The sequence below is a fragment of the Ursus arctos genome, chromosome X (genome assembly GCF_023065955.2).
Source record: "Ursus arctos isolate Adak ecotype North America chromosome X, UrsArc2.0, whole genome shotgun sequence".
Taxonomy (NCBI): domain Eukaryota; kingdom Metazoa; phylum Chordata; class Mammalia; order Carnivora; family Ursidae; genus Ursus; species Ursus arctos.
The window spans coordinates 45,103,196-45,128,963 of record NC_079873.1 but is presented as its reverse complement, the minus strand read 5'-3'; the positions used below and the strand labels follow the sequence as shown (position 1 = coordinate 45,128,963).

At 42.1% G+C, this 25,768-nt stretch overlaps 1 protein-coding gene and 1 pseudogene across 9 annotated transcripts in view; both read left to right on the top strand.

The window, feature by feature from the left end:
* Positions 1–25,768, top strand: part of FAM120C (family with sequence similarity 120C) — a 120,963-nt gene that overhangs the window by 73,635 nt on the left and 21,560 nt on the right. For 8 of the 9 annotated variants that reach the window (XM_026488659.4, XM_026488660.4, XM_026488665.4 and 5 more), the window contains exons 11-15: positions 17,645–17,759; positions 19,309–19,518; positions 20,896–21,097; positions 23,416–23,554; positions 23,954–24,011. In XM_026488659.4, coding sequence (XP_026344444.2) covers positions 17,645–17,759; positions 19,309–19,518; positions 20,896–21,097; positions 23,416–23,554; positions 23,954–24,011 — 724 coding nt within the window. The remainder of the gene's footprint in view (positions 1–17,644; positions 17,760–19,308; positions 19,519–20,895; positions 21,098–23,415; positions 23,555–23,953; positions 24,012–25,768) is intronic. The other variant, XM_026488666.4, reaches the window with a different exon arrangement.
* LOC113247531 (beta-galactoside alpha-2,6-sialyltransferase 1-like) lies at positions 88–6,228 on the top strand (annotated as a pseudogene).

Here is a 25,768-nt window from a genome sequence, read left to right as displayed (position 1 = left end):
TAAAAAACAGTACATAAATATGTAAAACAGAAAAAAATTAAATGATGTCCTTTGGACTGAAAGGAAATGACACCAAGTGGATAAATAATGACCACCTGTAAAGGTAATTGTATAGGCAAATATAAAAAGTTGCATAAATATATTTTTTCTCATTTATTCACTTAACTGATTTTTTAAAGATTTTATGTTCTTAGACTTGTAACCAAAAGCACAATTCATAGAAGGAAACATTAATAAATTAGACCACCTTAGAACTCAAAACTTTTGCCAATTGAGTTCTTTTCTTCCCTCCTTCACCATCCCATCCACCCCTCAGCCCAGGTCCCCCACTCCGCAGCAGACCCTCCTGCCAGGACTTGGTGCCTGGCACCAGGCTCCCTTGTGGCTGCAGGACATAGAGTTGCCCAACACCTGGGGTAGGGGAGTGGGGTGACAGGGTCGAGCCTGGGAAGACACCTGATACTAACAAAGGGATTGGCTGCCTGCAAGGAGCATCTGCAGCCCAGATGGTCAAGCATGCAGCGAGCAGGGTAGAGCCAATTGTGCAGAGCTCTGCAGCGAGCAGCGCAAAGAGAAACAGTGTAGCCATGGAGCACAGCTGAAAATGAACTTGTCTCCTTGAGTGTGCTCAAGCCCCCGTGCCAAGCCTCTGTCCCAGCGCTGAACTCTTCCTCATCCACGAATGCTGTGATCCCAGGCTGGATGTGTGCCCCTACTCCTGGGCTAAGGAGAACCTTCTTTGCAAGAAGAAAACATTTGCTTATTTGGCACATGAGGTGAGCTACAGGCACTGACCTTGGCCTTGGGAACATCAAGATGATTTTTGATCATCCTGAGATAAATGAATGTTGGCCTCCAGGCCCAATAAAGTAAACATTCCTCCCGTGGAGAATAGTGCTGGTTCCTGAGGATTTGAAGGGCCTGTAGCCCCAGGGAGCTTAGCCAAAAACCAGTCTTGTTTTCCTGCTCAGAACAGAGTGGCTGCCTTGAATGCCTCTTTCATTATAATTCACACCAACTTGAAGAAAAAGTTCAGTTGCTGTGTGCTGGCCTTTTTCCTATTTGTAGTCATCTGTATGTGGAAGGAAAAGAAGAAATGGAGTTACTGTGATTCCCTTAAATTGCAAACCAGAGAATTCCAGATGTTGAGAAGTTTGGAGAAACCGTCTGTGACTTCAAGCAGCACCCAGAACCGCCACAGGGGCAGCCAGGCCCTCAACATCCAGGCCCTTAACAGGCCCTGGGGCCCAGCCAAGGCCAAGCCAGAGGCCTCCTTCCAGGTGTGGAACAAGGACAGCTCTTCCGAAAACCTTATCATCAGGCTGTAAAAAATCTGGAGGAATTATCTGAACATGAAGAAATATGAAGTGTCTTACGAGGGGGTAGGGCCAGGGTCAAGTTCAGTGCAGAGGCCTTGCACTGCCACCTCTGGGACCATGTGAACATATCCGTAGTAGAGGCCATAGATTTTCCCTTCAATATTTCCGAATGGGAGGGTTTCCTGCCCAAGGAGAACATGAGGACGAAGGCTGGGCCATGTGGCTGATGTGCTATTATCTCATCATCAGAATTTCTGCAGTCCTCCCAGATGGAACAAGAAATAGATGATCATGATGCAGTCCTGGGTTTTAATGGGGTGCCCCCAACCAATTGCTAGCAAAATGTGGGCACAAAAACTACCATTCGCCTGATGAACTCTCAATTGGTCACCTCTTCAGGGCATGTCTTCAAGACAGCTTGTACAGTGAGGGATTCCTAATTGTGCGGGACACACCTGTTTGCCATTCAGATATCCCACAGTGGAACCAGAGCTGACTACAGCTTCTTTGACAACCAGAAGAGCTGTTGCAAGCTGCATCCTGATCAGCCCTTTTACATCCTCAAGCCTAAGATGCCTTGGGAGCTGTGGGACATCATTCAAGAAGTCTCCACAGAGGAGAGTCAGCCAAATCCCCCATCATCCGGGATGCTTGGCATCATCATCATGATGCTTTGTGACCAGGTGAATATTTACGAGTTCCTCCCATCCAAGCGGTGCCTGCATGATGAGTGCCTACCACCCACTCCTCTTTGAGAAGAATCTGGTGAAGCACCTCAGCCAGGGCACAGACAAGGACATTTACCTGCTTGGCAAAACTACACTGCCTGGCTTCAAGAGAATTCGCTGCTGAGCATGGGCTCCCTGGTCAGGTCCCCTCGCCCTTCTCCACCAAGCCTGGGCCAGTCACATTCCTGAATAATCACAGCTTGCACTGTGGGCTTTCTGTCAGCAAGAGTCCCAGGCTGCAGGAGCCCAGCAGCAAGCAGCCAGGTCCAGCCTGCCCTGTAGTTGCAGAGGTGTGTGAGCCCAAATCCTCCTGCCACACACATGTACACACACCTAGCTTTCTTTCCACACGTAGGTAAATGCAAGATCCACCTTTCCCACCAGGACTGCCAAAGCTGGGCTGTTTTCCCCCACTGGAATGTTATTCTCAAAAACCAGTACTCTCTATTGCTTGAAATCTGCACCTAGACAGTGATTTCATGTGTTAAAGAAATTCTCCCAAATTATGATTGTGCCCAGGTATAGGGTGGCTCTGCAAGTGTACAGGGCATAGGAAACATGCTCAATTCCTCCAGAACAAAGTTGCCCCCAAGGTCCATGCCCCTGGGAAACGTGGTGTCCTGTTAGTCTAGCTGGTTTGGTGGATTCTTAGCCTGGGTGCTTATGAGCAAAGGGTCTTGATGAACCCATAGCTGTCTCCATATGGAGATGAGAGGCACAGAAGAGCACCATCCTCCAGTTCCTCATAGTTCAGTAGGAGAGAGACACGGAGGATTCAGTGTGTTCATTGCATAGGGTTGAGGGAGGGAGGTGTTGTGGAGAGGCCAGCACACTTGGAAGGGGCCGTACACTTGCTGTGTCTGTGGTTGGAGAGGGCTTCACAGAGCTGCAGCTGTGGAGGAAATTTTAGAGGAAGAGAAGAAACATGTCAAGCAGATATTTAAGTCATTTGAATTGTGTTTTCCTTTCTGCCTTTGTTACCCGAATTTATTCTCTAAGGTCTGCCTGAACTTAAAGGCTCAAATTATTTTTTGAGGAAACCCCTAGTCATGTCTAAGGTAGCAGGTACAGTACCATGGCAGACACTAGGCAAGCCAGATGCCAAAATCCAGATTTGTCCAGGCTCACCCTAGCCTGATCCTACCTACCCTGCAGCTAGGTTTGCCCACCATGTCCACTGCTTCACTGTTAATGCCCACCCTACCCCTCCTGACTGCCATCTTGTTTTTCCCTTTGAAAGGAGTAGTTTTTCCCTCTCTCAAATTGATTTTAAGCATTTTCTACTTTAAAAGTATCCTGCCCTGATAATTTCTTTGACCTTCATGGGCCTTGTGTGGAATGTCTCTCAGGGAGTAGGGGTGTGGTTCCCTCGAATTTAGTCACTCTCAAAAGTCAGAGCCGTAGAGATCGTAACTGATTCTCACAACGTTTATCAGACTGCCATGCCCTCCACCCCTCCAGCAAGGGAGCAATGTCAGAGTCTCCAGACAGACCTTGCCTCCACGGTCTGCAAACATGCTTCCAGGTAGTTTTGCTACCCCCTCCCCCAGTGGAGAACCACATTGGAATAGTACAGCCCCCAATGTGGAAAAGGTAAAGGACTCACATAGAGTCACAAAGTAATGCTGTAGAGCCAGGCCTCCTAGACCCAGGATTCTGGACTCCTGACACCATGTGCTCAAGGGCCTCTTAAGTGTGAGCTCCAGACCAGCCATTTGGGAGCTGCAGTGCTCACTTGCTGCCAAACCCGTGGCTTATATAAGCAGTAGAAGGAGCCCTGAAGGGAGAAGCCCTGGATTTTTAAATTGTTGATCCCCTATTTACTAGCTATGTCACCATGGGCAAATTCTCCTGAGACTGTTTCCTCATCTGTAAAATGGGGGTGATGAGCCTGCCTCAGGACTGTTGTGAGGTTACATGAAACATCTGTCCTGGTTCTGTACTTGGCACAAAGCAGGTGCTCAGTACGTTGTGGTTTTCTTCCTTCCTTCCTTCATTAAGGACCTGCTCTGTGCTCACACCTGGGGAGGAGAGAGGCCAGAGAGGGGGTGCTGTCCTCAGGGAATTAACTATTCTATTGGGAGACAATAACTACCCTGCCTGGAATATAGGAAACCATCCAAGGCAGTGGAGGGTGCAGAACATGCCCCTCCCCTTCTCCTCATCCCTGCTTGCAACTCAGGCCTGATTCTGCTTGGGAATGGGTGGAGCACTTGGGCAACTTACTGCTGTGTGGAGCGAGTCTTTTCTACCTCTCTGGGCCCATGAATTCCTGGCTTATTTTTTTTAAGTAATCTCTATACCCAATGTAGGGCTCGAACTCACAACCCCAAGATCAAGAGTCACATGCTCTACTGACTGAGCTAGCCAGGCACCCATCTGGCTTGGTTCATGTCCTGATTGACACACTCATTGCAATCTTTGAATCACGAACACTTGAGTGAGAGGAAGGTGGCATTCCATCAACAGGAGATAGGTGTTGGTGTGGACAGAGACTACAATGGGTAGATGCTAGCTTTTAATTGTTATTATTAATATAAGGGATCAGATTAAGTGTGATTCTAAATCTACAGAATTTTTAATTCTGTGTTCTTTCTATATGGAAACTAGTAAAATGCAAATAAGATAGAGGTATTACTGTTGGTCTGGTGACATGTTTAATATTTGTGACAGATAACTTAAAAATGATGACTGAGTGCTACAGGAAAGTCCCTGCCCATAAGGGGTTCTGTCTTCATCAGTAACCATTTTTCATCGTATATCATGAGGTCCCCCAGTCCTTCCAGCAATTACATAAGCTATTCATATTAGTTTGGAGACCTCAATCTCAGAAGCTTCTAAAACATGTCTAATCTAATTCTGAATTACCCAAAGATTATGTAAAATTTTAAAATAAATGTATTTGTTAAAAAAAAAAAAAACTTTTGCCAGTTGAAAGAAAGCCCATGAACAGGATGAAAAGAGAAACTACAGACTGGAAGAGAATGTTTGCAAACCACATATTCAGCAAAGGACTGGTATCTACAGTATATAAAGAGCTCTCAAAACTCAACAGTAAAACAAACAAACAAACAAAAAGCAACCCAATTAAAAAATAGGCAAAATACATAAACAAACATTTCCCTGAAGAGGATATACAATAGCAGATAAATACATGAAAAGATGTTCAATAGCATTAGCCATTAGGGAAACTCAAAACCACAATGAGATATTACACAGCTATCAGAATGGCTAATATAAGAAATAGTGATGGGGCGCCTGGGTGGCTCATTCGGTTAAGCATCGGACTCTTGATTTCAGCTCAGGTCATGACCTCAGGGTTGTGAGATTGAGCCCTGAGACAGGATCCATGCTGAGCGTGGAGCCTGCTTAAGATTCTCTCTTTCTCCTCCTCCTTCTGCCCCTCCCCTCCCCTCCCTTGCATGCATGCACACACTCTCTTTCTCAAAAAATAAAAAGAAATAGTGATAATACCACATGCTGGGGAAATGCAGAGAAATTTGATCATTCATACAGTGGTGTTGGAAATGTAAACTTGTACAGCCACTTCAGAAAATAATTTGTCAGTTTCTTAAAAAATAACTATACAACCCAGAAATTGCACTCTTGGACATTTATCCCAGAGAAATAAAATTTTATGTCCCCACAGAAACTTGTACACTAATGTTTATGGCATCTTTATTCTTAATACTCCAAAATTAGAAACAACCCTAATGTCTTTCAGCAGATGTACTGTTGATCTGTACATACATACCATGGAATTATACTGACCAATAAAAAGCAACAAAGTCTTGATAACACACAGTAACTTGGATGAATCTTAAGGAAATTGTGCTAAATTTAAAAAGTCAATCTCAAAAGATTATATGCTGTGTGATTCCATTTATAGGACATAGTTGAAATAACAAAATTATGGAAATGGAGAACAGATTAGTGATTTCCAGAGGTTAGCAACACGGAGTGGGGGAAGAAGGTGGGTATGGTTGTAAAAGGCAATATGAGGGATCCTTGTGGTGATGGAACTATTATATCTTGACTGGGTCAGTGTCAATATCCTGGCTGTGATGTATTATATTTTGCAAGATGGTACCATTGGGAGAGCTAGGTAAAGTGTTCAAGAGGATCCCTCTGTTTTATTCCTTAAAATTGCATGTGAATCTATAACAATATTAAACTTAAAAGTTGAATTAAAATAAAAACTATGCTAAGGAAAGAAGCCAGTCACAAAGACCACAAAATTCCATTTGTATGAAATATTCAGCAAAGCAAATCTATGGAGATAGAAAGTAGATTAGCAGTTGCCTTCAGGGTGGGAATGTGAGCATGAGGGATCTTTCTGGGGCAATGAAAATACTCTAAAACTCAATTAATTGTCATGATAGTTGCACAACTATGTAAATTTACTAAACATCAGTAAATTCTACACCTACAGTGGATGAATTTTACGGTATGTAGATTATACTTCTACCGAACTTTTGTAAGGTAAGTTTCTGTATATGTAAAATTTTTGCAAAATAAAACATTCATTTTAAAAAATGATAATGTTAAAGAAAAAAGATAAAGACTTGAGGCACTCCCCCACCAAAAAAGGGAAGATATATAAAGGACATTAATAATTATGAGAGCTTGTGTATCCCAAAATACATAAAATTAAAAGACAAATGACAAACTTGGAAAATGTTTGCAAGTCAGAACAGTTCGTTTGTAACATTCTCAACACTTAATGGCTTTCTAATTACAAGTATACCTCAGAGATGTTTCATGTTTGGTTCCAGTCCACTGTGATGAAGTAACTATCACAGTGAAGCAGGTCAAGTGAAGTTTTTTTGTTTCCTAGTGCATATAAAACTTATGTTTTCACAATATCGTAGCCTGTTAAGTATACAATAACATTGCATCTAAAAAAATAATGTATATACCTTAATTAAAAAATACTTTTGTGATACAAAATGCTTACCATCATCTGAGCTTTCAGCAAATTGATCTTTTTGCTGGTGGAGGGTCTTACCTCACCCATAGGGGTGGTGGAAGCTCAAGGCTGGGATGGCTGTGATAATTTCTTAAAATAAGATGGCAATGAAGTTTGCTGTTGACTCTTACTTTCACAGAGAGCAGGTGACTCCCTTGCTACATCCAGCTTCTACATCCAGCACTTTTGCTGCTTCACCTTACACCTTTGTGTTATGGAGACTACTTCTTCCCTTAAATCTCATGAACCAACCTCGGCTAACTTCAAACTTTTCTTTTGCAACTTCCTCACGTCTCTCAGCCTTCCCACAATTAAAGAGAGTTAGGGCCTTGCTGTGGATTAGGCTTTGGCTTAAGGGAATGTTGTGGCTGGTTTGATCCTCTATCCAGACCACCAAAACTTCCTCCACATCAGTAATAAGGCTGTTTCTCTTTCTTATCATTCATGTATTCACTGGAATGTGAATAATTCCTTTAAGAACACTTTCTTTGCATTTACAACTTGGTTGACTGGCAGAAGAGGCCTAGCTTTCAGCCTGTCTTGGCTTTTGACATACCTTTCTCACTGAGCTTAATCATTTTTAGCTTTTGGGGTTTTTTTGTTTGTTTTGTTTTTTTGTTTTTTTGGGGGGTTATCTTTTATTCCATTTTATAATAAGGGAACTGCACTGAGGTACAGAGAAAAGATACCTGCCCATGGCTATACTATTGAAAGGTAACATAGGAAGTTTGACCTTAACTGTATTCTTTTTTTTTTAATGTTTTTTTATTACATTATGTTAGTCACCATACAGTACATCCCTGGTTTCTGATGCAAGGTTCGATGATTCATTAGTTGCGTATAACACCCAGTGCACCATGCAATATGTGCCCTCCTTACTACCCATCACCAGTCTATCCCATTCCCCCACCCCCTCCCCTCTGAAGCCCTCAGTTTGTTTCTCAGAGTCCATAGTCTCCCATGCTTCACTCCCCCTTCTGATTACCCCCCTTTCTTTATCCCTTTCTTCCCCTACTGATCTTCCTAGTTCTTATGTTCCATAGATGAGAGAAATCATATGATAAATGTCTTTCTCTGCTTAACTTATTTCACTTAGCATTATCTCCTCCAGTGCCATCCATGTTGCAGCAAATGTTGAGAACTCGTTCTTTCTGATAGCTGAGTAATATTCCATTGTATATATGGACCACAGCTTCTTAATCCAGTCATCTGTTGAAGGGCATCTCGGTTCCTTCCACGATTTAGCTATTGTGGATAATGCTGCTATGAACATTGGGGTGCATATGGCCCTTCTCTTCACTACATCTGTATCTTTGGGGTAAATACCCAGTATTGCAATGGCTGGGTCATAGGGTAGCTCAATTTTTAACTTTTTAAGGGACCTCCACACTGTTTTCCAGAGTGGCTGTACCAACTTGCATTACCACCAACAATGTAGGAGGGATCCCCTTTCTCCACATCTTCTCCAGCAATTGTTGTTTCTTGCCTTGTCAATTTTTGCCATTCTAACTGGCATAAGGTGGTATCTTAGTGTGGTTTTGATTTGAATTTCCCTGATGGCTAATGATTTTGAACATTTTTTCATGTGTCTGTTAGCCATTTGTATGTCATTGGAAAAGTGTCTGTTCCTATCTTCTGCCCATTTTTTGATTTGTTTATTTGTTTCTCGTGTATTGAGTTTGAGAAGTTCTTTGTAGATCTTGGATACCAGTCTTTTATCTGTAGCATCATTTGCAAATATATTCTCCCATTCCGTGGGCTGCCTCTTAGTTTTTTTGACTGTTTTCTTGGCTGTGCAGAAGCTTTTTATTTTGATGAAGTCCCACAAGTTCATTTTATCTTTTGTTTCTCTTGCCTTTGGAGATGTGTCATGAGAAAGGTTGCTTTGGCCGATGTCATAGAGGTTGTTGCCTATGTTGTCCTCCAGGATTTTGATGGATTCCTGTCTCACATTGAGGTCTTTCATCCATTGGGAGTTTATTTTTGTGTACAGTGTGAGAGAGTGGTCAAGTTTCATTCTTCTGCATGTAGCTGTCCAATTTTCCCAGCACCATATATTGAAGAGACTGTCTTTTTTCCACTGGATGTTTTTTCCTGCTTTATCAAAGATTAGTTGCCCAAAGAGCCGAAGGTCCATTTCTGGGTTCTCTATTCTGTTCCATTGGTCTATGTGTCTGTTTTTGTGCCAGTGCCATGCTGTCTTTGTGATCACACCTTTGTAGTACAGCTCGAAATCTGGCATTGTGATGCCCCCAGCTTTCTTTTTCCTTTTCAACAGTTCCTTGGCGATTCGGGGCCTTTTCTGGTTCCACACAAATGTAAGGGCTGTTTGAAAAATGTTCTTTGAAAAATGTCATTGGTATTTTGATCAGGATGGCTTTGAAAATGTAGATTGCTCTGGGTAGCATAGACATTTTAACTATGTTAATTCTTCCAATCCATGAGCATGGTATATTTTTCCATCTCTTTGTATCTTCTTCAATGTCTTTCAAGAGTGATTTGTAGTTTCTAGAATATAGATCCTTTACGTATCTTGTTAAGTTAATTCCGAGATAATGTATGATTTTTGGTGCTATTGTAAATGGAATGGATTCCCTAATTTCTCTTTCTTCAATCTCATTGTTCGTGTATAGAAATGCAACTGATTTCCAAGCATTGACTTTGTATCCCGCCACATTACTGAATGGCTCTATAACTTCTAGTAGTTTGGGGGTGGAGTCTTTTGGGTTTTCCATATAGAGTGTCATGTCATCTGTGAAGAGAGACAGTTTGACTTCTTTGCTGATTTGAATACCTTTTATCCCTTTTTGTTGTCTGATTGCTGTTGCAAGGACTTCTAGTACTCTGTTGAATAATAGTGGCGAGAGTGGGCATCCTTGTCGAGTTCCTGATCTTAAGGGAAAGGCTTCCAGCTTTTCCCCATTGAGAATGATATTTGCTGTAGGCTTTTCATAGATGGTTTTTATGAAATTGAGGAATGTACCTTCTATCCCTACACTCTGAAGGGTTTTAATCAGGAAAGGATGCTGTACTTTGTCAAATGCTTTTTCTGCATGAATTGAGAGGATCATATGGTATTTGACTCTTTTCTTGTTGATATGATGTATCACACTGATCGATTTGCGAATGTTGAACCACCCTTGCATCCTAGGGATGAATCCCACTTGGTCATGATGGATAATCCTTTTAATGTACTGTTGGATTCTATTAGCTAGGATCTTGTTGAGAATTTGGCATCCATATTCATCAGGGATATCAGTCTATAATTCTCCTTTTTGATGTGGTCTTTGCCTGGTTGGGGATCAAGGTAATACTGGCCTCATAGAATGAGTTTGGTAGTTTTCCTTCTCTTTGTGTATTTTTTTTTTTTAAAGATTTTATTTATTTATTTGACAGAGACAGCCAGCGAGAGAGGGAACACAGCAGGGGGAGTGGGAGAGGAAGAAGCAGGCTCACAACGGAGGAGCCTGATGTGGGACTTGATCCCGGTACGCCGGGATCACGCCCTGAGCCGAAGGCAGACGCTTTAACGACTGCGCTACCCAGGCGCCCCTCTCTTTGTGTATTTTGAAACAGCTTCAGGAGAATAGGTATTATTTCTTCTTTGAATGTTTGGTAGAATTCCCCGGGGAATCCATCAGGCCCTGGAGTCTTGTGTTTAGGAAGGTTTTTGATCACTGCTTCAATCTCTTCATAATTAATCGGTCTGTTTAAATAGTCAATTTCTTCCTGTTTCAGTCTTGGTAGCTTAGAGGTTTCCAGGAAGGCATCCATTTCTTCCAGGTTGTTTAACTTATTGGCATAAAGCTGTTGATAAAAGTTTCTAATGATCCTTCCTATTTTATTGGTTTTGGTTGTGACTTCTCCCCTTTCATTCATAATTTTATTAATTTGGGTCCTTTCTCTATTCTTCTGAATAAGTCTGGCCAGTGGCTTATCGATCTTATTTATTCTTTCAAAGAACCAGCTTCTAGTTCGGTTGATCTGCTCTACTATGCTCCTGGTTTCTAATTCATTTATCTCTGCTCTAATCTTGATCAGCTGCCTTCTGGTGCTTCGGTTAGGCCTGTTTTTCTGTTCCAGCTCCAGCTTCTTGAGGTGAGAATATAAAAACTGCATTTTAGATTTTTCTATTCTTTTGAGTGAGGCTTGGATGGCTATGTATTTTCCCCTTATGACCGCCTTTGCAGTGTTCCATAGGTTTTGGACCGATGTGTTTTCATTTTCATTGGTCTCCAAAATTTGTTTAAACTGATTTTTAATTTCCTGGTTTACCCAATCATTCTTGAGCAGGATGGCTCTTAGTTTCCAAGTGTTTGAGTTTCTTCCAAATTTTTCCTCGTGATAGAGTTCCAGTTTCAAAGCATTGTAGTCTGAGAATATGCAGGGAATAATCTCAGTCTTTTGGTATAGGTTGAGACCTGTTTTGTGACCCAGTATATGGTCTATTCTGGAGAAAGTTCTATGTGCATTCGAAAAGAATGAGTATTCTTTTGTTCTGATGTGTAGTGTTCTGTATATATCTATGACATGTGGTCCAGTATGTCATTCAAAGCTCTTGTTTCTTTGTTCATTTTCCGCTTAGGTGATCTATTGCTGAGAGTGGAGTGTTGAGGTCCCCTACTATTAACGTATTATTATCTATATATCTCTTTTTTTTAAAGATTTTATTTATTTATTCGACAGAGATAGAGACAGCCAACGAGAGAGGGAACACAAGCAGGGGGAGTGGGAGAGGAAGAAGCAGGCTCATAGCGGAGGAGCCTGATGTGGGGCTTGGTCCCATAACGCCAGGATCACGCCCTGAGCCGAAGGCAGATGCTTAACCGCTGTGCCACCCAGGCGCCCCTATTATCTATATATCTCTTTATTCTGGTTAAGAGTTGGCTTGTGTATCTCGCTGCTCCCCTGTTGGGGGCATAGATATTTGTAATTGTCATATCCACTTCTTGAATACATCCTTTAAGAATGATTTAGTGTCCTTCTGTATCTCTAACTACAGTCTTTAGTTTAAAATCTAATCTGTCTGATATGAGAATTGCTACCCCAGCTTTCTTTTGAGGTCCATTGGCATGAAAAATTGTTTTCCATCCCTTCACATTCAGTCTGGATGTATCTTTAGGTTCAAAACAAGTCTCTTGTAGACAGCAAATGGATGGGTCATGTCTTTGTATCCAATCTGCAACCCTGTGGCGTTTTATGGGAGCTTTTAGGCCATTCACATTGAGAGTGATTATTGAGAGATATGATTTTAATGATGTCATGTTGTCTGTGAAGTCTTTTTTTCTATAGATTGTAAATTTCTGTTCTGTATCATTCCTGGGGCCTTTTTACTTTTATAGAACCCCCCCTTAATATCTCACTTAGGGCTGGTTTGGTGGTTACGAATTACTTCACTTTCTGCCGATCCTGGAAGGTCCTTATCTCTCCATCAATTCTGAATGACAGCCTTGCTGGATAAAGGATCCTTGGCTGCATGTTCTTCTCAGATAGAGCTTTGAAAGTACCCTGCCAACCCTTCCTCGCCTGCCAGGTCTCTGTAGACAGGTCTGACGTTATTCTGATGTTTTTCCCTCTGTTCAAAAGGATTTTCTTCCCCTTCGCCGCTTTCAATACTGTATCCTTGGATCTAATATTTGCAAATTGCACTATGACGTGATGTGGTGTAGGTCTGTTCTCATTGACCTTGGAAGGGGTCCTCTCTGCCTCTTGGCCACGAATGCTTCTTTCCTTTGCCTGATTAGGGAAGTTTTCAGCTACAGTTTGTTCGAATATCTCTTCCAGACCTCTCTCTTTCTCCACCCCCTCAGGGATGCCGATGATTCTGACATTGGAACGTTTCATTGAATCATTAATCTCCCATTATCTACATTCTTGAGATTGGATTTTTTTGAGCCACGTTTCTGTTTTAGCTTTCTCTTCTACCATCCCATCCTCCAATTCACTAATCCGTTCTTCTGTCTCATTTACCCTGGCCGTCAAAGCGTCTAGTTTAGACGGCATTTGATTCATAACATTTTTAATTTCTGCCAGATTCGCTCTCATTTCCGCCCTTTGAGATTCTATATTCTCGTTAATATTTTTATTAATATTTTTTTCAATCCTACACATCATCTTGACCATTGTTACTCTGAACTCCATTTCTGACAGTTTGGTTATATCCATATCCATCAGTTCTGTGGTAGAGGCCACAGACTCATTATCTTTTCTTTGCTATGGGGGATTCCTCCTCATCATCATTCTGATGAGGAGAGATTGTGGGGATACCCAGAGCCCAAATTATTGACCAGGACCCAGGCAGTGTGCACTTGTTATATAGGGACCTTAGGGATGTGGGCTTCTTGATTTTTCAGCCTGCCTTCTGGGGGAGGGGTCTGCCACCCTGATGTCAGGCAACCCTGTTTGGGTAGAGTTGCCCTGTCCCCTGCAAGGGGGGATGGGGATGGGCACAGTATCAGCTGGTATTTCCAGGCTGTTGTTCTCTGGCGGCTTTCCCTAGCGTTTTTCTGTGACTCTTCTGAGAGTCAGAGCAGCAGTGGCCGTATCCTAGCCTCTGTCTCAGAACCGAGAGATCGCAGTCCACTCTCCACTGAGCTCTCCTGGCCACTCTAACTCTGTTTCTGTTGGTGTTGCTAAGAACCCTGCAGCATCCTGGGTTGTGCGTCCCACAGCCGCTCTCCCAGCCCTCACTTCTAGGGCCAGCACGTCTCTGTCCTTTGTGCTTCTAACACTGCCAGCCGCCCCTGGTTCCCGTGTGTGCTCCCGCGCTCCCCGTTTCAGTCTGGTCATGCACCTGCTCCCAAGCTCCCGGTATCAGTCCGGTTCCAGTGAGCGCTCCGGAGCTCCAGTTTTCAGTCTGGTCGCACGCGCGTTCCCAGCTCACGGTCTCAGTCTTCTCTCTCGCGGGTGCGGGTCCGCGAGTCCGGCCCGCGCCCCCAGTGCAGGTGGCTACCGCTTCCCGGCTCCCAAGTGTGTCGGCTCCCTTCCCCTTCCATTTATCTTTCGATATCTGTGCGTGAATTCATGGCTCCCCACTTCATACCTCAATATTCAGCGCTGGAGATGTTCATTTGTAGAGATCCAGATGTATCTTCCTGCGTCTCAGGCTGATTCCATGGGTTTCAGGATGGTCTGGTAGATATCCAGCTCGACTCTGGGGACCAGCTGAGAACGGGGTCCCCTACTCCTCCACCATCTTTTCTCCTCCTTGCAGAAAGTGATCACTTTTCTGTTCACAGAGTTTCTGCTACTCTTTTCTTCATTCTCCAGTTGCATTTATAGGTATTCAGAATGGTTTGGTAGCTCTCTAGCTGAATTCCTGGGACCTGACGAACTTTAGGTCTCCTGCTCTTCCGCCATCTTGGACTCTTCCCACATCTTCCCACACTTGACTTGAATCTTCAGGAGCTCCTTTATGTCAGTTTTTCTTTCCTGGTTGTCAGGATGTGACTGGTACAATTTGGCTTTGGAGGATTTTTGTTGAGGTTTTTTGGTTTGGGTTTCTTTTCTTTCCCCATGATCTGGTTGATGCATTCAGTCAGTCCCCTAATAAATATTTACTGATATTCACTTTATGCCATGTACTATGCTAGATAGTTTATAATAAATATGAATAAGAAACAAGACAATGGACAAGGCCAAACAGTCAAGGTCCTAGATCTCGTGGGAACTCACATGGCCACTTGAAAGGGATATGTTTTCTTTGTACAAAATTAGTCAAGCATTTGAACCTTATTTGTTGTATTGTTCAAATCTTCTGTGATTTTAAATGTATTTAGGCATATTTTACATGTCAAAGCTTAATAGTAGTATTCTAAGGTCTCTCACTATAATTGTACTTCTGTTCATTTTCTTCTACTTTTGCTTCACATTTTGCCAACAAAATAAGATGGAAAGATTAAAAATAAAATAATGGGCAAAGTTAAATCAAGGAAGTATAAATCAAAAGAAAGAAACAATATTAATAAAATAGTCCCCAAGGCAAAAAAAACTTTGAGGACAAAGGAGAATATTTTATATTGATAGAAGATATAAGCTCTGAATTGTGCACTATATAATATAGCAGCAAAAATTGTAAAATAGGGGCACCTGGGTGGCTTAATTGGTTAAGAGTCTGCCTTCGGCTCAGGTCGGGATCAAGCCCTGCGTTGGGCTCCCTGCTCAGCAGGAAGTGTGCTTCTCCCTTTCCCTCTGCACCTCCCCCACCTTGTGCTCTCTCTCTCTCTCTCTCTCTCATAAATGAATAAAATATTTTTTAAAAAGTGTAAAATAGATTATAAGGTATGAATAAATTTTCCAAGGGGAGAATATGTGGACAGGGAAGAGGGTAGAAATTGTTCTTTCTGTGTGGCCCAGGAAGATATCTCCTGGAAAGCCCAGTCATTTAGAACTTAGTTTGTAAAGAAGCAACAGGGCTTGTCGACATGTCCTGCAGTCCCAGACACACCCTGGAGTTCAGAGAAATGACAGTCGGGCTTGAAGAAAGAGTAATGGCAGTAGGGCTATCTGTGCTGTTCTGATCATTCTGGGTGAGGAAACAGCGGGTTAGAGATTAAAAGCCAGGCTGCTTGGCTGCAGAGCCCAGGCTCTTTCCAGGGCAGCATACTGCTTCCTGCTAGTAGTAACAGGATCAGAGTCCCCAGGAATTCATTCCATGTGCCACTCAGAAGAGACCAGCCCTTGCTTTAAACGCCAGCTTTCTGAAGTCTCACACAGCTCCAATAAATATGAATTATCATTGTCTTGTGGGTCTTCAGGAAGCTACGGACAAAAGCATAGATGTATTTTTTCATCTTTCTCTTCCTCTTTCTGCATTCTCGGTGCCTAGAATATTAAAACATACCATGAAATTCAGGTCAAATACTCATCAATGCGCTCTAGGTGTTACACAACTAATGAATCATTGAGCACTACCTCCAAAACTAATAATGTACTATATGTTGGCTAACTGACCATAATAATAATTTTTAAAAAGAGTACTTACTTATTTTAATTAGTGAATTTCCTATCTTGGGGAATGGCCCTATCATCTAGCCATCTGCCCAAGCCAGAATTCTAGGAATCTTAGACTCTTCTTTTTTCTTTACCCACTTCCCATAACGTGCATGACCAAATCCTATAGATTTATCTCGTCAATAGCTCTTGTCTTGGTCCCCTGGTCCTCTCTATCCCCTGAGCCAGTGTCTTTGTTCATACCTCTTCAGCCATAGGTTGCTACAGTTGCCTCCTAGCTGGTATCCATGCCTCTTGTCTCTTACCCTATGAGCCAGTCAATATCACTGTCCTGCTTTGATAATCCTTAAGTGTCTTATGTTTTCAGAACCAAGGTCCAAATTCCTTAATACTGTTTTCGAGACACTTCATGATCTGGCCTTTCTTTTCTTTTCAGTTTTATTGGGAAGAAATTGATACACATCACTGTGTAAGTTTAAGGAGTACAGCATGATGGTTTCATTTACATATATTGTGAAATGACTACCACAGTAGGTTTAGTTAAATCCATCATCTCATATAGATACAAAGAAAAAGAAAAAATTTTCTCCTGGTGATGAGAGTTCTTAGGAGCTACTGTCTTAACAACTTTTCTGTTTACCACACAGCAGTGTTAGCTATAGTCATGATGTACATTATCTCTAGTACTCATTTATCTTATAACTGGAAGTTTGTACCTTCTGACCACCTTCTCCCAACCTCCCCTTCCCCCAACCTCCCCCCCACCTTTGGTAACCACAACTCTGATCTCTTTTTCTATGAGTTCAGTTTTTTTAAGTTTCCACATAGAAGTGAAATCATACAATATTTGTCTTTCTCTGTCTGACAATTATTTCACTAAGCATAATGCCTTCAAGTTTCCTCCATATTGTTGCTAATGGTAGGATTTCCTCATTTTTTATGGTTGAATAATATTCTGTTGTATTTGCATATATTACCACAACTGCTTTATCCCCTCATCCATCAATGCTCACTTAGGTAGTTTCTATGTCTTGGAAATTGTAAATAATGCTGCAGTGAATATGGGGTTGCAGATATCTTTTTGAGTTAGTGTTTTCATTTCCTCAGGACATATTCCCAGAAGTGGGATTGCTTAGTTCTATTCTTAATTTTTTGAGGAACCTCCATATTGGTTTCCATAGTCTGGTCTACTTTCTAATCCTGCCTTCTGTCACTGCAAACCTGCTTAGCTCCAGCATTTTGGAACCTGCTATATCATACTGACCTCCACACCTCTGTGCCTTCATGTGTACTGTTCCCTCAACCTAGAACATCCTTTCCCCACCTTTTGTTTCACTAATTTCTACAGGCCGTTTGAAACCCAGCTCCTACTGACTTTTTTCAGAATGCCCTCTTTCACTTTTCCAGCCTCGCCCTCTTCTGTGCTCATGTAGCACCCCAGGCATTCTTCTGTCTTGGTACTTACCACACTCTCCCATCATTGCTGATGCATGTGCCTATCTCCTCTACCACCCAGATTGTAAGCAACCAAAGGCAGAGACTCTTTTACTTTATTCTGTTGGAATTGCCAAAACCTAGCCTGGAGTCTGGTCCATGATAGGTTCTTAGTTTAGTAAGTGTTTGTGAAATGAATAAATGAGCTTTTGTGGCTCAATAACGATGCTTTTATTTTCTAGGTACATGGTTCAGTGGCCCGGTGGCCGAATCCTGCATCGCCATGAGCTCGACACTTTCCTTGCCCAGGCAGTATCTACCCAGCTTTATGAACCAGATCAACTTCAAGAACTCAAGGTGATTTGATCTTCCCTCAATTAAATTCTTTCTTTTATAAGCTCATAGCTTTCCTTTTGGCCCTCCTCCCTCTCCCCCCCGGAGCTGGGAAGAAGAGTAAGTTCTGCAGGTAAATGTTTGATTCACTTTAGCCAAACATGTATGTTTGTTAATAAAACCAAGAGGTGCCTGCACCACTGCTCCCATACTGATGGGTGAGAATGGACAGAAAAAAATGGATATTGTACAGTACAAGTAAGTTGTGGCCACAAACCGTGGTAAAGGTTTCTGACTCTTAAAAGATTTCCAGGATTTTCCCTGGTGTCCTCTGTTTGTTTCTGAGTAAATGTCTACCCTCCCTTTATAATAATGTGTATTGGGCATTAGAGGGAAGTCTAGAAGAACATAAGGCAGAAAGTAAATCTACCATATAACTGAAAGCTTTAGAACATATGAGGTTAGAGGGCAGGCTCTGAAGCCAGGCTGCCTTGGGTTTGAATCTTGGCTTCCTTACTTCCCAGCTGTGTGATTTGGGGCAGGTTGCTTAACCTGTTGAGCTTCAGTTTCCTTATTTGTAGAGTTATGAGGATATTAAATAAAATAATCCATGCAAAACACTTAGAACAGTATCTCACATATTTTAAGTACATAGTATTATTAGCCTAGCTACTAGTATGGGTCACCCCTCTCCTGACTTCAGTAGCCATGGTCTTTTGAGGCCCTAGGATGAACTTGGGAAAGATCTGGTCCAATAAGACTTACAGAATCTTAATTTGAGTGAGGTTAACTAAGGGAAAGACAAAAACAGCCTAAGGAAAACAGTGTTGGTTCCTTTTTACAGTAAGCGTAATATCACTGGGCACTGAAGCAGTTACTGATGCCAGATCGCATGTAGGAGGGGACCTGCAAGTACTTCCCCTTTTCCCATTGAAGCCATCTAACATGCTCACTTGAGATAACAAATATAGACATTTTAATGTTTTCTTTATCTTTTGCCATGAATTTTCATAGTTGAGGTATTGTGTATGTAATTACGTATTGTGTTTTTAAACTTAACAGAGCACATATTTTCTATGTCTTAAAAAAGTTTAATAAATCTATTACATGTGTGTATCATTTAATTATTATAATGTTGGCCATTTGGTTTCCAGTTTTCCCCTATTATATGTAATGTTATTAAAATCTTTATGCATAGAGCTTTATTCACAGCTCTACTTCCTTAGAATAGATTCCTAAAAGTAGAATTTCTGAGTCAACAAATGTGAACATTTTCAGGGTTACTGACATATTGCTTAAATGTCACATACATTCCTCATCAGCTTTGGGTGTTCTTTTTTGTCTTTAAGTTTTAAATTTTTTCCTAATTTACAGGCCAAAAAAAAAAAAAGAGGTATCTCAAGGTGGTGTCTTTTGAAGTTTTAAAAGCTGATGTCGGTGTGGGTTTTTTTTGTTGTTGTTGGGTTTGGTTTTTTTTTGGTTTTTTTTTGTTGTTGTTTTGTTTTTGGTAATGAGTATCTTTCAAACTGTCTCCAGTAAGTTTTCAATAGTTTTTCCTCTGTGGTGGTTTCAGATAGAGAAACTGGATGCCCGAGGGATCCAGCTTGCTGCCCTCTTCATGAGCGGGGTCGACACAGCTTTGTTTGCTAATGATGCCTGTGGCCAGCCAGTCCCGTGGGAGCACTGCTGCCCCTGGATTTACTTCGATGGCAAGCTGTTCCAGAGCAAGTTAATTAAAGCAGGCCGTGAGCGAGTATCCCTGGTTGAGCTCTGTGATGGCCAGGTACCAGCAAGTTGGGCAGCTGCCGGGGCCATCTCTGATCTGCCGTGGGGATAAATGGGCAGAGGGTGGAAAGGAGCAGAGACATTGGAGAGGGAGGTAGGAGAAGTGGGAGAATGTGTCTGCCATTAACCTAACTTGGTCAAGGATCAGCCCAAAGGCCCAGAGTCTGATATGTACATGCTATTAAATCATATGTTGGAACGTGTTTTTTATGGACTTAAAATTTTCATATTGTTTTCTTACTCTGAGTATTTCTTTCCCATGGAATACTCAGACATACTATATGCCTTTCCTGCAATTCTTACAATTTCATTTCCCTTATTTGCAAAAAAACTGTAAGTTACTTTTACAAGTGATGATATCTTTTGTAAAGGAGCTATGTTTGGAACTAAAAGAGTGTGGTAAAGTAAATAACAGAGTAGAAGCAGGGGATTTTTTACAGTGAAACCTTAGGAAAGATGAGGAAAGGCACCCTTACTTACTCCTTTATCCATTTGGGGAGAATGAGCTGAGGGACTAGAACAGGGGTAGGCAAACTACCTCAAAACTCAAAACTTGGGATTTTTATTCCAATAAGGTTTTATTGGAACACAGCCACATTCATTCATTTATGTATTGTCTATAACTGCTTTCCCCCTACCACAGCAGAGTTCTATAGTTGTGACAGAGACAATATGGCCTACAAATCCTATCTGGCCCTTTTCAGAACTGGTTTGCTGACCTCTGGCCTAGAGGCATGGACTTATCCTAGACAGAGGTTGTGGTCTCTGATCCTGGGTGTTGGGGGGGAGAAGATTAAAAAGCTTGGCATATGTCAGGTTTTATTCTTCTCTCTTTCATCTAATTCTGTTATCTGCCCCTTAAAAAATAACCTAGCCTATTTCTGGTCGTGTGATAGACCATTGGTAAATATTTATGGTGATATTTGTCTTCCTTGACTTAGCGTGCCTCAGAAGCCCTCGATCAGCGCTAATATGATAGTTTGGTGTCATGCGAACAGTGCCAGACAGGTTTTCCTGGGTATGGCTCCTTGAGCCATTTAACTCCAGGCCTCAGTTCTTTTAATGGCAATGGATTTGTGAAACTGTACCTAGAGTACCCAATACTGTGCCTGAAACATAGAAGTTAAAAAATGGCAGTTATTGGGGTGCCTGGGTGGTGCAGTTGGTTAAGCGTCTGACTCTTGGTTTTGGTTTAGGTCTTGATCTCAGGGTCATGAGATTGAACCCCGCATCGGGCTCCGCCCTCATTGTGGAGTTGGCTTGGGTTTCTCTTTCTGTCTCCCTCCGTCTCCCCCTGCCCCATCTCTCTCTAAAGTAAATTAAAAAAATTTTTTAAATGGCAGTTGCTATTATTAATTCTCTTCTTCCTTTGAAGGCTGACCTGGCAACCAAAGTGGAAAAGATGAGACAGAGTATCCTTGAAGGAGTCAACATGAACCATCCACCACCTTCTGCTCTACTTCCATCACCTACTTTTGTGCCTCCCATGGTGCCCTCTCTCTACCCTGTTTCACTTTATTCTCGAGCCATGGGCTCAATGCCACCTCCCCCTCAAGGACGGAGCCGGGGATTTGCAGGTCAGTACCTAAGAATGATGTATTTGTCATCCCCAGTCTGTTTCATAATAACCCATCCAGTAATTATTGCCAGACACAGAATCAGCAGTTTTGTATATATATTATCTAATTTACCTTCTGTGCTATGTTTGAAGAGGAGTTTATTGACAGGGAGGGGTGTAGCCTATGAAAGAAAGTCCACTGACTTCCCAGATCATGCTCCATTGAGGTGATTGGTCCCTAAGGATTTGACTGTCACCAACCAAACTCACAAAGTAACCGATGTGGAAACCAGGAAACCAGGAGCTACTTTATTACTTTTGAGAACTATATCTCAGGTGAACTGGATCATCATAGTTGCCGGTTAGCTCACTCATTCCCCATAGGCAGATGTACACAGGAGCTTCCAGAAAGACCAAATGGGAGGTAAGAGTGGATGACCAGTGTCCACAGACAACCAGACACTGATATACCCATTTTCACGCTGGGGGTAGGCCTGACACATTTCCAGAAGCATGGAGAGAAATAAGTCCATGCCCGCCAGGGGATTGCAGTTTAGTGGGGAAAACAAATACACACACATGCACACAGACATATGTAAGTATAAATTATGGTGACACCTGACCTGTGGCTTAATGATGAATAGACAGTCATGCTTAGGTAGCTCAGATACTGATCCTAATAACTGAAACAACCTTGGTGAAATAGGATATTTTAATAGGGACATTTTGACATGAAATATCAAGGTTCTGTGATCAGGTGGGAGTGTCGTTGCTATGGTTGAAGATGTTTCTTGTCTGTTGCTCAGCATTTAAAAAAAAAAGCTGGAAGTTGAAGTTTGTCTTAAAATTAGGTTCACAAATTTCAATATGCACATTTAGTTCAAGGCTCTACTTAGATGAGCAGTGTGAATGTCTGCTCCGTTAAGTCAGGTAACGACCAAGTCTTATAAACCAGGGAGCCAGCCCTTCATTCATTCCATTCCTTGAAGCTGACTTTAGAGATCTTTGCTCTCATTCTTTGCATGTTGATTTTATCGTGTCTCAGAAGACATCCTTAATTAAGGCTAAGTTCTCAGGAGGTCCTTGCCATTGTCCCAGCTCCCAGTGATTCCTGTTCTCCAGTTACTGGTGGTTCATGAGGAGCCTCTTGCCTCCTGAAAGGCCGTGATAAGATCCCCAAATGCAAGTCTTTCTAACCTTCTCAGGACTAGCTAGTACCCTACTTCCTTGGACTCCCACTGTCATATGAATGAAGTGCTCTTTACTGCCAACCTGCTAAGTGAGCGAAGGGGTTATTAACATTCAGGTTTTTTCCATAAACTAAAATTAAAGGTTTACTAGAACTCTGTATTCTATGAAGTCTTCCTTTTGTGCCAAATTACAAAGCTCTACTGTGCTGGTGAGGTCATACATATATACGGAGTTGGAATTTCTTGTTTTAAGGAGATAGGTTATCTTGTCTTAAATTGGTTCTGGTTTTCAACTGTTGCTGTTCTTGCTTATTAATTATAAATTACTTTCAGTTTAGTTTCATTCTTTTCCATTTAGTTTGGTTGTTTGGCTGAGCCTCCATTGTGTAGTGGTACGTATTTGAATCAAAACTGGTTTGGGCCCACTTTCTATTAAGTAACTAGGATTTAAATAAAAACTTAAAAAGAAAAGTCGTTTTGGCCCAAATGAATAAACAAACGAAAAGCAGAATCAGACCCATAAATAGAGAACAAACTGGTGGTTGCCACAGGGGAGGGAGGTTGGGGGGTGGGAAAAATGGGTGAAGGTTGAGGGGAAAGTACAGGCTTCCAGTTATGGAATGAAAAAGTCACAGGGATGAAAGGCACAGCATAGGGATCGAGTCAGTGGTATCGTAATAGCGTTGTATGCTGACAGATGGGAGCTGCGCTTGTGGGGAGCAGAGTGTAACTCCGTAGATGTCTAATCCCTATGTTGTACACCTGAAACTAATGTAACATTGTGTGTCAACTAAACTTTAATAAAAAGAAAAAAGAAAGGAAAGTAAAAGTGGTATTGGCATATAATTTTCTAATAACTAGATTTTAGGACTTTCATTCTTTCAACAAATATTGAATGCCTACTATGTGCCAGGCTCTGTAGCTGAAAAATGAGTCATCCACACCCAGCTTGCCGAAGTGGTTGTGCTACAGAGCTTCAAGCCCCGTCCCTAAGCTTGCTTCCACCATGAACCTTTGTTGTTATCACAGTCTTTATCTTGGAGAAATGGAAATAAACAGAATAGGGGGCGCTCTAGGATCTTTTGTTCCACCTCTTAGCATACCTTGCACTTGGCATTCATTACTGCCCTTCCTCCTCTCTTTCCAGGTCTCCATCCAATCCCACCCCAAGGAGGAAAACTGGAGATTGCGGGGATGGTTGTGGGCCAGTGGGCTGGCAGCAGGTCCTCCAGGGGCCGAGGCTCTTTTGGCATGCAAGTTGTTTCTGTCGGTGGGCCAGGAAAAGGGTATGTATTCCAATAGGTTGGTATGAGCTAATGTCAATCAAGGTGCCATTGGGAAAATGCCCAACTATTGAATACTTCTATTACTTCTATTAAGGTAAGAGGCATTAACTAATTTCCCATTTTTAAAAGCCAGTTTTCAGTTTAGTTCAGCAAACATACACTAAATTCCCTGCCCCAGTAAAAAAGTTTTTGCCCTGGAGGAGGACATGGGGCACAGAACAATTTAGTATAATATAGAAATGAGAGAGAGAAAGGCTTACAGTGAGTGGTAACACACAGGGGAGGCATCTAACTTGAGAGGGTCAAACTTCCTAGAGGAGGTGAGTAGTTAACTAAATGAAAATGTGGGTGTAGACTCTGTATGTTCCTCAGGATCACTCTTTCCCTCCCTTTCTACAGGCATGGAAAAGAACAGACTGGTAGAGGATCCAAAGGACATAAAAAAGGAACCAAACAAGTAAGCACTGTTTTGAGATTATCTAGCTTCTGTTTGATACCTCTTGTCTTTTTGGCTAACTTGCGAAAGATCAGATCAGGCATGGGAAGCTGTGTTTTCCTAGCTTCTCCCAGCATTTGATTTCATTCTCTTGCTCTCTAGCTGTCTAGTGAGGGTTAGCCTGCCCAGGCTGTTCCCACAGTGATGCAGAGTGTCATCCTTTTCCCTGAGTGAGACCACAGGATAGAAATCAAGTACTGTGTCCTGAACACCCATACCTAGCATAGTATGTGCTACATGCAGCCATAAAGGGGCCAGAGTGAAGTTAACAGTGGGATTGCCAGCTGCTCAGGCTTTCTGAGGGACTACCATACATGCTCAGAAAATTGGACTTTGGCCTTTGCTGAATATGAGATGGAAGGAGGTGTTGCCATTTTGTTTATTCTTATTGGCTCAAAATGGTCTTAAACTTTCCTCTAGTATACGCCTTGAATTATATCATAGTTTCCACTGGTCTTCATTAGACATGCCCCTCTCCCCAGATATGAAGAACCTAATCTTGTAGTGAACCAGAATGTTGTACTGGACTCAGCCTGCTGGATTCCTCATAGTACAGCAGCTACCATTTCTTCCTTCCTTCCTTCCTTCCTTCCTTCCTCTCTTTTTTTATTTATTTAGAGAGTGCACATGAGCAGGGGTGGGGGAGGGGCCGAGACAGAGGAGAGGGAGAGAGAGAATCTTAAGCAGTCTCCATGCCCAGCGTGGAACCCATCTCAGGGCTCAGTCTCATGACCCTGAGATAGTGACCTGAGCTGAAATCAAGAGTCGGATGGTTAACCAACTGAGCCACCCCGGCGCCCAAGCAGCTACCGTTTCTGGAGTGCCTCCTTTCTACCAAGCCCTCTACTAGACATTTTACATGCAGTTTCTAATCCTCCCAAGGGTCACTGATGAGACCATACTGCAAAACAACTTTGGCATAGTTTCTCAGTCCCAGATTAGCTCTCCTGTATACAGCCAGCCCTCATTGCCTCCAATTAATCCCCATTGTCTAATGTTTTCTCAAAGATACATATTTGCTTTAATGTTATTTAGAGCTAAAAATGGAACTAGAATGATAAGTCCTCCACACAAGTCAGAGAGCGAGGACTTTGGGATTTTTCCAAAGCTTTTCAACTTTTTCCAGAAGATATTCAGTAAGATACAAGGGATTATACCTAGGAGGAAAACTGGTCACTCACATAGGCTCCCATAAGGTAATACAGCTTTGATTAATTCACTGTGATTCAGGGTTTGATCATTAGGTATATGGTCTGAAAAACCTGATTTTTTTATTTTGGTACAATAAAAGTAGATCTCTCTCTCAGGGGTTGACTCACATTAACTAAGATCACATAAATAGCTATGTGGATATGGCTGAAAGAGTGGCATTGGGGAAAAGAGAGGGAGTGAAAGATACTGGAAGATCTATGAAAGATGTAGTGAAAGGTACGAATTCACAGTACTTTATCTCAATCAAGTACTTTCCATGGTAATTATTGTGATATATTGTGCACTTACTCTTTTCTGGTCACTCTTGTGAGGTATTTATTATTCTCCGTTTTAAACAAGAGGAAACTGAGGCTCAGAAGGATGAAATATCTTGCCCACAATTATTCATTATTTGTGTTGCCATTCCAGCCTGAGCTGATTCCAAAGCCCTGTGCTGTCCTGATTCCACTGCAGTGTAACAACTGTAAGTGGTAGAGACAAGATTCAGACTTAGGTCTGGCTGACCC